Genomic DNA, 17,589 nt, shown 5'->3' with positions numbered 1-17,589 from the left:
TTTGTTTCCAATCTTTTTAATATTTTCAGTTTTCTGAAAGTGCTTGTTGTCCTGTATTCTACTCTGCCCTCAGAAACAGGGAATGTAGCTAATCCTTTTTGAGTCACTGCTAGTCTGGCCAGGATTTGTGGGTGGGTAAGTGGGACTGGCCTGATAAAGTAGAAAAATCTATTTACTCATTCAGGGTGAGTCCCAACATTTCTTAGGTGAATGGTCTGCAGAATCTAAGCTTTCATTTAAGCACTCCTAGCTATTTTCGAGACACCACTGACTTCCTGAGGAAACTACAATCCATAGGTGATCTTCCAGAAAACACCATCCTGGCCACTATGGCTGTAGAAGCCCTCTACACCAACATTCCACACAAAGATGGACTACAAGCTGTCACAGCAAACCTGGTGACTGAACTTTGTGACTTTGTCCTCACCTACAACTATTTCACATTTGGGGACAATGTATACCTTCAAGTCAGTGGCACTGCTATGGGTACTCGCATGGCCCCACAGTATGCCAACATTTTTATGGCTGACTTAGAACGATGCTTCCTCCGCTCTCATCCCCTAATGCCCCTACTCTACTTGCGCTACATTGATGACATCTTCATCATCTGGACCCATGAAAAAGAAGCCCTCGAGGAATTCCACCAAGATTTCAATAATTTCCATCCCACCATCAGCCTCAGCCTGGACCAGTCCACACAAGACATCCACTTCCTGGACACTACAGTGCTAATAAGGAATGGTCACATGAACACCACCCTATACCAGAAACCTACTGACCACTATACTTACATACATGCCTCCAGCTTTCATTCAGACCACACCACACGATCCATTGTCTACAACCAAGCTCTAAGATACAACTGCATTTGCTCCAACCCCTCAGACAGAGACAAACACCTACAAGATCTCTATCAAGCATTCTTACAATTACAGTAGCCATCTGCTGAAGTGAAGAAACAGATTGACAGATCCAGAAGAGTACCCAGAAGTCACCTACTACAGGATAGGCCCAACAAAGAAAGTAACAGAATGCCACTAGCTGTCACCTTCAGCCCCCAACTAAACCTTTCCAGCGCATCATCAAGGATCTACAACTTATCCTGAAGGACAGTCCCTCACCCTCACAGGTCTTGGAAGACAGGCCAGTCCTTGCTTACAGACAGCCCCCCAACCTGAAGCAAATACTCACCAGCAACGACACAACAAAAACACTAACCCAGGAACCTATCCTTGCAACAAAGCCCATTGCCAACTCTGTCCACATACCTATTCCAAGGACACCGTCATAGGACCTAATCATATCAGCCACACTATCAGAGGCTCGTTCACCTGCACATCTAACAATGTGATATATGCCATCATGTGCCAGCAACGTCCCTCTGCCATGTACATTGACCAAACTGGACAGTCTCTACCCAAAAAAATAAATGGACACAAATCAGACATCAAGAATTATCACACTCAAAAACCAGTTGGAGAACACTTCAACCTTCCTGATCAATCGATTACAGACTTCAAAGTCACAATACTCAAACAAAAAAACTTCAAAAACAGACTCCAGTGAGAAACTGGAGAATTGGAATTAATTTGCAAACTTGACACCATCAAATTAGGCTTGAATAAAGACTGGGAATGGATGGGTCATTACACAAAGTAAACCTATTTCCCTGTGCTAATTTTCCCCCTACTGTTGCTCACACCTTCTTGTCAATGAGGTGGATGAGGCTTTTTTCAAACAACTAACAAAATCATCCAAAGCCCAAGATTTGGTGGTGATGGGGGACTTCAACTATCCAGATATATGTTGGGAAAATAACACCGCGGGGCACAGACTATCCAATAAGTTCCTGGACTGCATTGCAGACAACTTTTTATTTCAGAAAGTTGAAAAAGCTACTAGGGGGGAAGCTGTTCTAGACTTGATTTTAACCAATAGGGAGGAACTTGTTGAGAATTTGAAAGTAGAAGGAAGCTTGGGTGAAAGTGATCATGAAATCATAGAATTTGCAATTCTAAGGAAAGGTAGAAGAGAGTACAGCAGAATAGAGACAATGGATTTCAGGAAGGCGGATTTTGGTAAGCTTAGAGAGCTGATAGGCAAGGTCCCATGGGAATTAAGACTGAGGGGAAAAACAACTGAGGAAAGTTGGCAGTTTCTCAAAGGGACGCTATTAAGGGCCCAAAAGCAAGTTATTCCGATGGTTAGGAAAGATAGAAAATGTGGCAAAAGACCACCTTGGCTTACCCTTGAGATCTTGCGTGACCTACAAAATAAAAAGGCGTCATATAAAAAATGGAAACTAGGTCAGATCACAAAGGATGAATATAGGCAAATAACACAGGAATGCAGAGGCAAGATTAGAAAAGCAAAGGCACAAAATGAACTCAAACTAGCTATGGGAATAAAGGGAAACAAGAAGACTTTTTATCAATACATTAGAAGCAAGAGGAAGACTAAGGACAGGGTAGGCCCACTGCTCAATGAGGAGGGGGTAACAGTAACAAGAGACTTGGAAATGGCAGAGATGCTTAATGACTTCTTTGTTTCGGTCTTCACTGAGAAGTCTGAAGGAATGTCTAGTATAGTGAATGCTTACGGGAAGAGGGTAGGTTTAGAAGAGAAAATAAGGAAAGAGCAAGTAAAAAATCACTTAGAAAAGTTAGATGCCTGCAAGTCACCAGGGCCTGATGGAATGCATCCTAGAATACTCAAGGAGTTAATGGAAGAGGTATCTGAGCCTCTAGCTATTATCTTTGGGAAATCATGGGAGACGGGGGAGATTCCAGAAGACTGGAAGGGGGCAAATATAGTTCCCATCTATAAAAAGGGAAATAAAAACAACCCAGGAAACTACAGACCAGTTAGTTTAACTTCTGTGCCAGGGAAGATAATGGAGCAGGTAATCAAAGAAATCATCTGCAAACACTTGGAAGGTGGTAAGGTGATAGGGAATAGCCAGCATGGATTTGTAAAGAACAAATCGTGTCAAACTAATCTGATAACGTTCTTTGATAGGATAACGAGCCTTGTGGATAAGGGAGAAGCGGTGGATGTGATATACCTAGACTTTAGTAAGGCATTTGATACAGTTTCACATGATATTCTTATAGATAAGCTAGGAAAGTACAATTTAGATGGGGCTACTATAAGGTGGGTGCATAACTGGCTGGATAACCGTACTCAGAGAGTAGTTGTTAATGGCTCCCAATCCTGCTGGAAAGGTATAACAAGTGGGGTTCCGCAGGGGTCTGTTTTGGGACCGGTTCTGTTCAATAGCTTCATCAACGATTTAGATGTTGGCATAGAAAGTACGCTTATTAAGTTTGTGGACGATACCAAACTGGGAGGGATTGCAACTGCTCTGGAGGACAGGGTCAAAATTCAAAATGATCTGGACAAATTGGAGAAATGGTCTGAGGTAAACAGGATGAAGTTCAATAAAGATAAATGCAAAGTGCTCCACTTAGGAAGGAACAATCAGTTTCACACATACAGAATGGGAAGAGACTGTCTAGGAAGGAGTATGGCAGAAAGAGATCTAGGGGTCATAGTGGACCACAAGCTTAATATGAGTCAACAGTGTGATACTGTTGCAAAAAAATCAAACGTGATTCTGGGATGCATTAACAGGTGTGTTGTAAACAAGACACGAGAAGTCATTCTTCCTCTTTACTCTGCACTGGTTAGGCCTCAACTGGAGTATTGTGTCCAGTTCTGGGCACCGCATTTCAAGAAAGATGTGGAGAAATTGGAGAGGGTCCAGAGAAGAGCAACAAGAATGATTAAAGGTCTTGAGAACATGACCTATGAAGGAAGGCTGAAGGAATTGGGTTTGTTTAGTTTGGAAAAGAGAAGACTGAGAGGGGACATGATAGCAGTTTTCAGGTATCTAAAAGGGTGTCATCAGGAGGAGGGAGAAAACTTGTTCACCTTAGCCTCCAATGACAGAACAAGAAGCAATGGGCTTAAACTGCAGCAAGGGAGATTTAGGTTGGACATTAGGAAAAAGTTCCTAACTATCAGGGTAGTTAAACACTGGAATAGATTGCCTAGGGAAGTTGTGGAATCTCCATCGCTGGAGATATTTAAGAGTAGGTTAGATAAATGTCTATCAGGGATGGTCTAGACAGTATTTGGTCCTGCCATGAGGGCAGGGGACTGGACTCGATGACCTCTCGAGGTCCCTTCCAGTCCTAGAGTCTATGAGTCTATGAGTCAACTGTTGGAAATGGGCCATCCTGATTATCACTACAAAAGCTTTTTTTCTCCTGCTGAGACTAGCCCACCTTAACTGATTACTCTCTTCATAGTTAGTATGGCAACACCCATTTTTTCATGTCCTCTGTGTATATATATCTTACTACTGTATTTTCCACTGCATGCATTCGATGAAGTGGGTTTTAGCCCGCAAAAGCTCCTGCTCAGATAAGTTTGTTAGTCCCTAAGGTGCCACAAGTACTCCTCATTCTTTTTTTTTAAAAAGGAGTAAACCTGGAGTTTTCATAGAGCCCTGAAGGAGTTTGATGCCCAGCTTCCATTGACTTTAAAACCTCCAGCTTAAGCCCAGCCTCTGGTTGCAAAGGTAACCTTGCTCACGAAAAGCAAGGTTAAACTGATGCAGTGCTGCCTTTTAAGAGGGGGAGGGCAGGCAAGAGACGCTGAACAGCCAGCCACAACATGGTGGAGAGAAGACTGTTTAGAGACATGGGAGGCAAGATGTGGATTGTTTGGGCAGGTGCATACAGACACATGCTCTTTAACAGCAAGGTGAGTCTCTTTGTTGGGATACTGGATTTTTAGTTGAGCTAGTATGTTTTTGAAAAAGGGATTTTGCAGAGCTGGCCTAATGCAATATAGAGAAACAGTTCTCAGTCATTATATTACCATACACATTGTCAACATTTACAGCCACCTCTGATTTCTGTTTACATTCTTATACAATATTGCTTTTTTTCCTATTCGTTTGCTTTGCTTTTAATGGCAGATTAATTTCCGGTGCAAACCAACTTTCCGAGAGGGGGGCTCCAGATCTCCAAGAGAAGTAAGTAATTTATGACTAACTGTTGCTCCCCTCTGTGATTTGTCTACCTGTTCCTGGAATAGGAACAGTGCTTTCAGACTCACTGGAGCCTTAGAAAGAGAACTATCCCCCTTTGGGACACATTCTCTTCTTCACAATGTATATAAAAGGCATTTTAGACAAATAGCCACATTAGTTACATCAACAACATCAGTTTATTTTATTTACTTATTCCCTCATCCATTCTCTTTTTTTTCCTCCCTGATCATTCTTTTTTCATATTCTCTTACTTAAATTTCATATTCTTCCTTTCTTATTTCTTGTCTTTCAACCAGTCTTTCTGATTTTACTATCTCTGCAACTCTCTATTATTTCGTTCCTTTCTTTTACCCTCTTTCCCCTCACTTTGCCAATAGTATTTTCAGTGTTTCTAGTCTCTCGTTAACTTACAGAATTAAAAATTACAACACCTCAAGAAATGCAAAAGTTAATTCCAACTGCAGTCTGAATTTGGCCACATTACAGATGTTGTATATTTTACAGTATTTATGCATGTATTTAATGACATAAACCCTAAGTAACATATTTAAGAAGAATAAACAGGCACAGAAAAAGCACATGTGCAACAAAGTAGAGTCAATATAGTTGTTGAAAGTTATTTCCTGTCTTCATGTTGGGCTTTCCCATTTTATTTCCCAGATGTTTAGATTTTTCTTTTTTTAAATAAAGGAAAGGAAGGAAATAAGTTGAGCTGTTTTGCTTGTGTAATAACCCAGCATCATTGATAAAACAGATAGTGTTAGTTGTTAAAAGGAAGTCTGAGAGTTCAGGAAAAGATTTTAAAGTGTAGGGTAGAGGGTACAGTATATACTATGGGCTAGACTGAGAGTTTACTCTTAACCCTAGCAGGGGACAGTGCATAGTTATGCTGTCCCAGGAGCAGACCTGGTAATCTTAGGAAGGGTTGGCAGGATTTTATTTTTATTTTTTAAATTATTTTGACCTTTAATATTGATGTTTATTTTAAATGTCTTTTCATTTTTATCTACTTAAATGTTCACAGTTGCACAAAATCATGGATTTCAGCATTTTTCATTTTTATCCATTTAAATTTTCATAGTTGGGGAAATTATGGGGGTGTCAGACAATAATATTTAATAACAATAAATGTTGAGACTCAAAAAGTTAAAGCTTTATAACTGTTAAAGCACAAATTGTCAACATCAGGTATCAAAATGTGCAAGATGAACAGCTTTAAATCAAACTGCAGTAAGATCTCAAGCACCATATTTCTTTGCCTATGTCGATTACTATTGATGGAAATATTTTTCGTCGGTTTGTGTGTGTACAGTTAAATTGATGTTTATCAACACTGACCAATAAAAATTGAAACCTTCCAAGGCTGCTATGAGGCTACATCTACACTTGGTGCTAGGGGTGTGATCCATAGCTTACACAGATGTACGCCAGCTCTTACTGAGCTAGTATGCTAAAACTAGTGTATTACTAGCTGCCCTGAGTACAAACCCTCCCGGACCCCATGGGTACACACTCAAGATGGTTACTGTGCTGCCACTTGCTGCTGCCTATGCTACTGTGGCTACACTACAATTTTTAACATGTTAACTTGGGGAGAGCTAGCATAAATATGTCTCTGCTAGCTGGGAGTCACACCCTTCCAGGTGTAGATGTAGCCAAGTGCAGGGCTGCTGGGGAGCATGGGTACATACAGTGGTTGCTAGCCCATCTACACCACTATTGTTACCCCTGTTAACTACATTAGAGCTAGCATGGGTATGCCTACTCAGGTTAAAGTCATCCCTTCACTTGCTGTGTAGATATACCCTTAGAGTTACAAGCATGTCTTTGGCTCTTCTCTTTCTCCAAGGGGAAGAAATCTGCTACTAGTTTGTACCAGATGCAGATTATATCCCCTTCCACATTAGCTCAGCTCAGCTCTGCTGGCTGGTGTATTGAGGGGAAAAAAGTCAAGGCACCATGCATGGAAAGCCCTGCAGATGCTGCTCTCCATCCCTCCATGCTATGATCCATGGTGTGGGTAGCCCATGTTGGGGAATAAAGGAACGTCTGACACTCCCTTGTTCCCCTGTGTGGACCTGTAGGACAGCCCATGGTCTTGCCTTATAAGACCAAACCCAGCTCCCACTGAACTCATTGATGAACTTCTCCCATTGACTTAAATGGGGAGTAGAAGTGGGCCCTATGCCATAGGTAAACATGATGTTTTAAGGATACTTCTTCTCCCTTGGCTGATATTGTAATTGTCTTTGCTGGCCTGTACTCTATTCTTTTCGTGTGAGAGTAGCAGGGGTTTTGTTCTGTCCAGATTCCAATTTGGGTAATGAAAGCTGTCTACCTAGATTCCTCCTGCACTTTCAGTTGTGTATGGTGTTTTCATTTTCCAATATAAACTGTTGGGTAGTACTGCTGCTTAATGGCTGCCACATTTTGCTCCAAAAGTGACTGCAGTTCAGTCATGGCTGAAGTGATTCTTGTGTATATATATATGGCTGGAAAGTGATCAGGAATGAAAGGTGCTCTGTAAAGGTAAGATGTTATCATTTATTAATGTTTTCATTTTGTCCCTTTCATGCAGAACTTTGTCCGACATCACTGGGTGCATAGGCGGAGGCAAGAAGGGAAGTGTAAGCAGTGTGGAAAGGTAGGTGGTGTACGTACATCATAATGATTACGCCAGGATTCTCTAAACACTGATAGATTCAATTCAGCAGGTGGCTCTTCCCAACCACTTAAATATTCTATTCCAGCCCTCTCTTGAGCAGGGGATGGTGGTCATGCCAAATGGGATGATGATTTTTTGATGTGCACAAATGGGGACCAAAATGGTTACAGGAAGTTCATTTTATTTGTGACCTGATCCCAGATCTCCAGAAGTGAAATGCTCAGGGCACTATAGTCCAGCACCATTCCTTCATCCCTGGTATGTAATTGTTCTCAGTGTGAGACTGAATTTGTCAATGAATCCTCTGCTGTATAGACTCTGAATACCCATTTCCAAAGGCCATAGAAAAGATTACAGAGAAGTTGTCTCCCTATAGGACCTTTTCTCCCATATCTTTCAGTCCTCCAAGCATCTAAGAGGTGCTGAAATTAATTTACACACAATCATAACTTCCTTTCTCCAGAACTAGGTTATGGTACTGTCTCTCTTCTCTTCCTGAAGAGGGTTAGCTCAGTGGTTTGTGAATTGGCCTGCTGAACCCAAGGTTGTGAGTTCAATCCTTGAGGGGGCCACTTAAGGATCTGGGGCAAAATCAGTACTTGGTCCTGCTAGTGAAGGCAGGGGGCTGGACTCAATGACCTTTGGTCACTTCCAGTTCTATGAGATAAAAATTTCTCTTTTCTCAGGTTCAGCAGTTAATTATTGTGTGGACAAAGGGCAGTGCCCATGTCTTGTCAGGTTCCCCTTGGTATGTATTTTTTAGCCAGAACAAGAAACTCAGATGTAACAAACTGGCCCTGGATACTGAGCTAAGGTACTAGCTGCAGTAAAATGCAGTACCCTCTTCATGGCAGATGGCATGTGAGCACCAGCAGTGAGAGGCCTACATGCAGCATTCTTATGCTGACATAACACATGATGACATTGGAGCCATGTTTCTGCCATTCTGGGAGTTGCTTTGTCTCTCCAGTGCTGGTGTCAAAGGGATTCATTATGCTTGTAGAACAGTCAGTGTACCAGAACCAGCACTTGATATATTCATGGTATCTACATGACCAGTCCAGACTGGAATTGACAAAAGACATGGCTCCCCTGAGGTTGAGGTCAGTAGAAGTGCAAAGAGAATAGCACCTTGATACACACAGAGTTAAAGTTTGCATGCAAGTGTTCTGGTAGAGCTCTCTGTCCAGAAACCAGGAAAGATAAAAGAAAACACGAGCAAGAAAAATGCCATTGTATTTTACTGGCAAAGTGACCTCCTCTATAACCAAATATTTGCTTATCTCGTGCTCTCCTGCTTTTTGTGCTTCTATCTTTAAAACTATCCTTTAACTTCCCCTGTCATGCAAGATAAAGGAGTCAGTCATTGAAATGAAATGGAAGTAAATTTAGAGCAGTAAAAGAATGTAATTTTCATGAAGTGCTTAATCATTCTGTGGATCTCATTATTGTAGGAGGTCATCAGTCAAATCCCATGCTGGAATTAGATAGTTAAAATATTAAAGATTATGGGCCAAATACATCTCATACTTCTTGTCATAAGCCTGTGGTCAGGAATGAATTTCCCCATGCATCATTTGCTTAGTGTGTTAGTTTATTTTTTTGCCTTACTTCTTTCTGAAAGCATCATTGGCCACTGCTGGGAGGTAGGGTGGGGGTGGGGGGGATAGGTTACTGGATTATATCGACTGATGGTCTGAAACAGGATAGTGTATCATGAGATTTTTCCTGAGGTTTCTTATGAAAGCTTCCACCCTATCAGTGCTGGTGCTGGCCCACTGGGAGCCCTAAGCAGGAATACCTCACCCCCCGCAACACATACTAAGAATTAATAGCGGACTCCCTTCAATTGCTTGGGGCCTGAAGTAATTGCTTCGTCTGCTTATGTCAAGTGCAAGCTCTGCACTCTATAAATCAACTGGAGAACAGAAATCGGAGGTGATTAACTGATGGTCTGTAGCTCCTTTATACTGTATGGGGGAAGCTGCTAATATGACATTGACTCCAATTATTTGGACAGGTTGTGATCCCAATGCAATCTGGGGATCCAGGAGCTCTCTTCCTCCAAATATATTTCCTCCAGCTGCACCGATGTGATTTATTTTCACAAGAAGAACTCACAACATGTAGTTTTACATGCTACACCTGAAAGGGGTGAATCAGGCATTAATGGAACAACTCCATCTCAAATACGGAGTTAGTGCTCCATCCCAGTGTTTCTCAAACTATGCAGTGTATCTCTTGAGGGATAATTCTACCTCTTTCAGGAGCGAGTGGAGGCAAACCAACCCAAGAGCAGCAAAGAAAAAGTGAACTCTAGTTTTCTATGTTACTCAGAGGGGAGATAGGAGGAAGCCTGGGGCAATGACCAGCAGGCTGATCAGAGGAACTTGAGTGGGAAACTCCAATATTTTAATCCCACTGTTTTCACCAACTCCCACTGTGGCCTTGGATAAATCACTTTACTGCATCAGTTTCCCTATATCTAAATTCAGGTTCTTAATCTTTACTAATTTACCTGACAGTAGAAGAGATTAACTTATATTTGTAAAGCAATTTGAGGAAGAATAGTGCTATTTTACTTCTAAGTAATCATTATTATATTTTTATCGCTGGATCATTTTCACTATTAACTCTGTAAGAAATCAAACAGTCTGCAGAATAAATGAAAAAAATGATTCACCCAGAAACAAAGCAAGCTGCTCAGTTTAAAAAAATACCACTTATGGCCCTTGGAACAAATGCACCATATTTTGTTTTTTCTTAGTTGCAGCTTTGGGAGACAAGTATTTCCACCCACTTGGAAAAAAATGTTTCTATCCACCAGGGGCCAAAATACTTTTTTCAAAGGAAGGAGGAATTAAATTTATGAGAAACATTAAGAAACTCTGATCTTAGTGAATGAAGAAACTCAGGCCTTGTGTACACTAGAAAATTAAATCAGCTTAATTACATCATTCTGGAGTGTGAAAAATCCACATCCCTGAGTGACGTAGTTAAGCCAACCTAACCCCCAATGTAGACAGTGCTATGTCAGTGGAAGAATTCTCCTGTCCACCTAGTTACTGCCTCTCAGGGAGGTGGATTACATATGCCAATGTCAGAACCCCAGCATCTATACTGAAGTGCTACAGTGGCACAGCTGCAATGCTGTAACTGTACCACTGTAGAGTTTTAAGTGTAGACAAGCCCTTAGTTAGCAATCAATCTGCCCAGTGTCAGTCCTCAGTCTCTAACACTCCTGCCATACATACTATAGATATGAGACTGGATTTTTGGGCCCACATAAAATGATGTACTAGGTTTGCCCAATCAGGAGGCAGTCCAGCTGTTTGTGCTTGTGAAGTCAATGGGCCTATTTCATAGACAGGATTGGTGGGTAAAGCCCACCAGCACAGTGAAAAGCCTGCCCTCTCAGGTGAGAGAAGGGCCACTGAGCCCCAAAATCAACAGATTGTAAGGAACTAAAAATGAAGGGAAAAAAACAGGTATAGGTGTGGAGGTCCCAAGGTGTGATGCCTCAGGAGACTGAATTTGATCCATAGGCTCTGGTATGGGACATATCGTACAGTTTAGGCTAAGTATTGGACAGACAACTGCAACATGCACCTTCTCACATTGGCCAGGCAGAGAGACAATTCCATTCTTCTGAGTGCTGATTGTGGTCTCCTAAACCACATCTTACAGGGACAAAATAGATAAATTTGGGCCCTTTGCTTGGATACATGAAGGGCCCAAATTTGGATAATCCAGTTAGATTATTTTTGTTTATTGTTTAAATTCTCTTTCTTCATGGCACTGACCAATAATATCTGTCTGCTTCTCTGCACCTGCCTGCCCTCCTCCCTCCCACAGAAGCTACGATAAGAGGCATGCTGATTACTGAAGCAGTGGAGTAGATGTTCCCTGGCACTGTTACTAAATCAAATTTTAATAGCTCTTCAAACAACTCCATTTTGGACCTGGACACTGGATGTCAGCTAGGGGATTCAAGTAAAGTTTAGGTTATCTGCTTAGTTTATCAAAAAGAAGATTGAGAGGTGACATGATTATGGTCGATAAGTCATTGACCCGCATGGGGAGAAGATACCAGATAGTAAAAGGCTCTTTAACCTAGCAAAGAAAGGCATAACAAGAGCCAAGGGAGGCAAGAAGTTAAAGTCAGACAAATTCAAATTAGCAATAAAACACATTTTTTTTTAACAATGAATGTGGTTAACTATTGGAACAAATGACCAAGGGAAGTGATGGATTCTCCATCTCTTGATGTCTTCAAATTGAGACTTGATGCCTTTCTGGAAAATATATACTTTAGTCAATCACAAGTTATGGGGCTCAATACCAGTGTAGCTGGGTGAAGTTTCACAGCTTATATTATACATGCTATCATACTTGATGATGTAATGGTCCTTTCTGGCCTCAAAGCATAGAGCTGGTTGGGAATTTTCTATTGAAATGATTTTCAGATAAAAAAATGCAGTTTCTGCTCAATTGAAATTTTCCATGGCAAAATCTCAATTTTGTGAAAAAAAATTGATTTCCTGATGGAAAAATTTGAACAAATTATTTTATTTTGACTTGATTTGACTCAAATTGGACTATTGTGTTTTGTTGAGATGATCTGAAACATTTTTTGAATCAGTTCAATATAGGGTGACCAGACATCAAGTGTGAAAAATCGGGACAGGGGGTTGGGGGTAAAAGACAGCTATATAAGACAAAGCCCCAAATATCAGGACTGTCCCTATAAAATCAGGACATCTGGTCACCCTATAAACATTAAACTGCATTTCCCTATCAGCACATTGCTGGTGGTAGTCATAGTTGAGGCCCTCGTTCCCATAGTATTGGAGGACTACATTTCCCATACTCCATGTGGATTTTCCTCTTCCCAGGCTCTGTGTGGTACATCATGGGAGTCACATGATTCTGGGTGCATCAAGGGAGATGGTAGTCTGGCCAGGGAGCTTGGCCTGTATGGACGAGTGGGGGCATCAGTCTCATGAACTGCAACTCCCACAAGAAAATGTGCCACAACTGAAAAATTCAATATAAAGTTGAAATGACTCAAAGCAAAGTGTTTTGGGTCATTTCAACAAACTAAAATGAAACATTTTGATTTTGGGAATGTTGAAATGCTTTGCTCGAAAATATCTAAATTTAAAGATTTTGAATTTTACGTTCTGTAAAAAAAATTGAAATTGTAACTTTACATCCAGATATGAGACAATACAAATGTTGAAATGTTGGTATTTCTTGCAGGATGGAAATTCTAAATTTCACACAGTTCTATTCAAATCTATGAAAATAGTTTTTCTCTCTTTACTGATTCTTCTTTTTCTTTGCTACAAAGTTGTGGGGGATTGGGGGAAGAAGACAAATTTGGGAAGTGTGTCCAACACCTCTGTGTTTAGGGTATTATAATTCAGTATTACATATATTAAATGATAGGAGTCACTTCAAATTTTTGATAAAATGCTATCTTGTCTCCAGGTAGAATCTTCTAACTTTGAGGTTGATAAGATGTTTGTTATAGATTTTATCGTGGAGTCCAAAATTGTTTATATAATGGAAAGTAAGTAACAACCTTAACTATGGCACTCCATAATAGTAGGGGATCTAAATAATAATGGTGGATTTAACCTGTTGGGTGTTTATGAACTGTGTATGTCATGATATTCTGTTCATTACAGTAATGTGCAACAGTTCAGAGCCCCCAGAGACCTTAGTCCATTCATAGGACATCCAGGAGATGTGAAACACTGTATATGACTTCCCTGAACTGATCTAGCTCAGTCATGTGACAAAAATTAAAGGTGCTAAACTTTCTCATATGATGAGAAGTATGTGGATGTGATGGAAAGCAGCTTAACCCTTCCTCTCCTATCTCTTCCTGCCGTCCCAGGGATTTCAGCAAAAATTCTCCTTCCACAGTAAAGAGATTGTGGCCATCAGTTGTTCCTGGTGCAAGCAGGCGGTAAGTGGCTAGAACTGAGGTTGGGAGCTGGGGCTGTGTAAATGCTGGGGGTAGTTTTACCCACACAGGATCATCATGTTTGACTTCATTTATCCTGGTCATTTTATGTGCTCATTTATTAGGGAAAAGAGCCCCCTAGAATCTCCCTTATTTGTACCCTTTCTGTTTCTTCTCCCCAAGGATGCTACACGTGGGTAGTCTGTTCTTCTGGTGGAGGAGAGCTGAATGTAGCTCCTTCCTTTTGGAGTATAACAAGACCACTCCTGGGGTAACAAGAGGGTTAGCTCTCAAGCACTCCATTGTTCTTACTGGTTCAGAGAATAAGGGATTCCCATTTTGTATAATATTGCCTGTTTAGAATTTGGTCTTACTACCGTTATGTGTATGTAAGCAGGAGTGTCTTTTGAGGGTAGGGGACACATTTGACAAAGGATGAGAAAATGGAGAGGTGAGGATTTTTTGTTAATGTTCTTAAGACTCTCTTGGTCTAGAGGACTGGGAAAAGAAGTTAAGCTGGGTATATTCTTCAGGGCTTCACACATCTCCCAGTTTCTTCTGTCCCCACCATGCCTTTCTCTCTCCTTCTTTCTCCTTTTCTTGCACTCTGTCCCCCTCACTGATGCTCTGCTCTCCCTTCACTAGTTTCACAACAAAGTCACCTGCTTCATGTTACATCACATTGAGGAGCCGTGTTCCCTGGGGGCTCATGCTGCTGTCATTGTGCCTCCCACCTGGATCATTAAGGTGAAGAAAGCTCAGGTAACTGCATGCTGATATCTGTTTCTGATGCTGTTTGGCAGCTCAGGGCGAGCCTGGCTTCTGCTCCTGGTTACTCCTCCACAAAAGCATGTTTGTTTGACCTGTCCATGCCCCTCACACCCAGCTATACCCATGATGATTATGAACCTCTATCTCACTCTTTCATATACCCCTCCAGAAGGATTCTTTCATTGTCTGGTTTGGGGCAATAAATGATCAACCTGATTTTGGCACTAAGCAATCCAGTTCATTCTTCTTATTGCGATCTCATCTAACGGACTGCAAGAATCCTCTATGTTTTAGGTACTCAAGCATGTTTCACTAAGTAGAGCTGGGCAAACACAGGAAAAAAAGCTTTCCACAAATATTCGGTTGAATTGAAACATGAATTGGCCGTGGCTGTGTTCACTTGTCTTTTGCATTCCCTTTCCATGGATGTTTGGACCATCATATTTTACTCACATGGATGCTTGCTGAACATTAAGCTTACATGCTCAAGTGCTTGCAGATAATGAGTTTTCAGCTTGTCAGCGTTTGCACCAGATTTGGTATATCTTAGATGGGATAAGACATTGCTCAACACAGCAGGGGAAAAAGGGTTTCCAGAGCCCCTTTCCAGAGAAGGTGCTGAATGCATTCTTCACAAATAGGGTCACCCGAGCAAATGGAGCTACTTTGCAAGTGGATGGTGAGTGGGTGGGGGAATGGTTAATAATTCAGAACAGTAAATGCAATGTACTTGGTGTAATTTATCCCTGGACTCCTATTCAGAGTGAATGCACATCACTGGTCTATGATGTAAAGGACACAGCCATTTTTATTGATAATACCCAGTTTAACTTAAATTATCGGGATAGACCAGAAAAGGGACATGAGAAATAACTGATGGGAGAGTTAGTTCTCTTGGCAGCCCCATGGGTTTTGTTCCCCAGAACCTACCAGGTATCCTAATTAAGATGTCCCCTTTCCACAATAAGTGAAACTTGATTCTGTGCTACATGGCATGCAACTCGTGCATGGGATCGCCAACTATCCAGGCTCCCCGCAGGGGCGGTGTGCAGTTTTGATTCCTGTGTTGCTTCTCCGTAGCCCCATGACTAATGTCACAAAATTTGCTGTGACAAAAATGCCAAGCCACCAGTCCTCACATTACTGAATCCTATCTTAATCAAGTGATCTAGAGACCTCTGACAGGCTGCTTGAAGGAAGAACCATCAGAATAAATGCTCTCTTGTGGTGGAAACCTCTCAAAAGGCTGAATGCTAATGGCAGAGTGTGATCAGGAGCCCCCTGGAATGTTAAAAAAAACCCTAAACCCACCAAGGAAACCGAAATCAGGGTGAGAAAAGCCAACCCTAGTAAGAATTTATAGATTCATAGATTCCAAGGCCAGAAGGGACCACTGGTATCATCTAGCCTGATCTCCTGTATAATACAGACTGGAGAACTTCTCTGAAATAACTACTGTTTGAACTAGAGCATATCTTTTAGAAAATCATCGAATCTTGATTTTAAAATGGGCAGTGATAGAGAATCACCACAACCCTTGGTAAATTATTCCATGGTTAATTATACTCATTGTTAACTGTTTATGCCTTATTTCCAGTTTGAATTTCTCTAGCTTCAGTTATAAGACATATATTTCAGTCCTTTAATCATTCTCATGCCTCTGCTCTGAACCTTCTCAAATTTATCAATGTCCTTTTTGAATTGTGGATATTAGAACAAAGTTTTTAATTTTCAGTTTTTCAGTGAAAAGTCAAAATTTTTCACTGAAACTGCCTCCACCACTAGTTTCTGACCAGCTCTATCTTGTGAATGACTTGACCATTTCTAACTCATCTACACAGTCTGGAGTTCTGATAGTATCAGACGTTCACAGCAATCAATCCATGGAGAAAATAAATAAAAACTCATAAATAAATTAGAGGAAATTTAATGAATGAATAAATACGTGGAAAGAGAAGTCTGTTTGTAGATGCTCCATGACCTGAAATAAATATGTCTAGTAACATTTTTTCTACAATTATTTGCTCAGCTCCACTTATTAACAACTCAGACTGGTCACACGTAAGTCCTGGACTGGATTTTCTGCTAATTTTAAAATAGATTCTAGTAATGTCCCTTACTTCCTTTTGGTGGTTGTTTCTGAGCAAACAAGAAAGCTTCATGAAGAGACTCTTCACCTAATTTTGCTTTCTGTTTTTATTGTTTTTCCATTATCATTATATCAACCATGGGTTACCACCTTTCTAATACTCTATTTGAATAAAGAACAGGCCCCTATCTCACTCCCGGCAGTGTCTTGGTGATGCAACATCCTGATGTAGTTGCATAAGGTCAATTTGCCTAGGTGACCTGCTTCCTGTACTAAAATGGGGAGTTTTTGCTTCTTGCAAGCTTCTGTTTGCAGGATGAAGGAAATTCAGAACAAATTGGATAATTTTGGAACAGGTGGTATCCCTGTATGTAATGACCCATTTATATAGATGGCAAATTCTCAATACCTCCTTCATGATGTTCATTGTCTGAGTCTCTTCTGTAGCCTCTCTAACGATTTTCAGTGCTTCTGGATCTGGTTTACTGGAGTTCAGATAAATTACATGTTCCGGTTAGCAACTGCAGGTATCTACAGTGGCTAGTGTCCTTTTTTAATATTTGATATTTGGCAGCCTGAATGTTGTTAAACAGACTTGGAGTGTGTGTGTGTGTGTGCGCGTGCGCGTGCATGTTGGAGAGAGGAGCAGTTGATGAGAAGGATCTGGGTGATGAAGTTACAGAGCCAGCCCTCCTTCTGAGGTTCTGGATACAAAGCAGAGGCAGTAATTGTAACTGGGTCCCAATGCTAAGAAAGGGTTTATGATCAAGGTGAGTGAATCTGCTTCTTTCCTTTCTCTTTGGAACCATCAAAAGGAGCTTGCAAAAGCTGTCTACTACTGGGCTACTCTCTCTTACTTTATTGCTGGCTGAAGCCAGTGATGTGAGACTATTATCTGTGCCTCATTTCAGTTTGTGAACTGCCTGAAGATCATAGGGTCAGACTTTTATCAGTGCTGTGCACCTGCTGCTCCCATTCAAGTAATTTGGAGCTACTGAGACTCAGAATCTCTGAAAATTAAATCTGTA

General features: G+C 41.0%; 1 protein-coding gene across 3 annotated transcripts in view; it reads left to right on the top strand.

Moving 5' to 3' along the window:
- Positions 1 to 17,589, top strand: part of DGKI (diacylglycerol kinase iota) — a 305,312-nt gene that overhangs the window by 132,452 nt on the left and 155,271 nt on the right. For all 3 annotated transcript variants that reach the window (XM_030543871.1, XM_030543854.1, XM_030543862.1), the window contains 4 exons: positions 4,988 to 5,044; positions 7,641 to 7,706; positions 13,633 to 13,704; positions 14,347 to 14,463. In XM_030543871.1, the coding sequence (XP_030399731.1) occupies positions 4,988 to 5,044; positions 7,641 to 7,706; positions 13,633 to 13,704; positions 14,347 to 14,463 (312 nt within the window). The remainder of the gene's footprint in view (positions 1 to 4,987; positions 5,045 to 7,640; positions 7,707 to 13,632; positions 13,705 to 14,346; positions 14,464 to 17,589) is intronic.

Source organism: Gopherus evgoodei, chromosome 1 (genome assembly GCF_007399415.2).
Source record: "Gopherus evgoodei ecotype Sinaloan lineage chromosome 1, rGopEvg1_v1.p, whole genome shotgun sequence".
Taxonomy (NCBI): domain Eukaryota; kingdom Metazoa; phylum Chordata; order Testudines; family Testudinidae; genus Gopherus; species Gopherus evgoodei.
The sequence above is the reverse complement of the archived record's forward strand: the minus strand, read 5'-3'. Positions and strand labels throughout refer to the sequence as shown.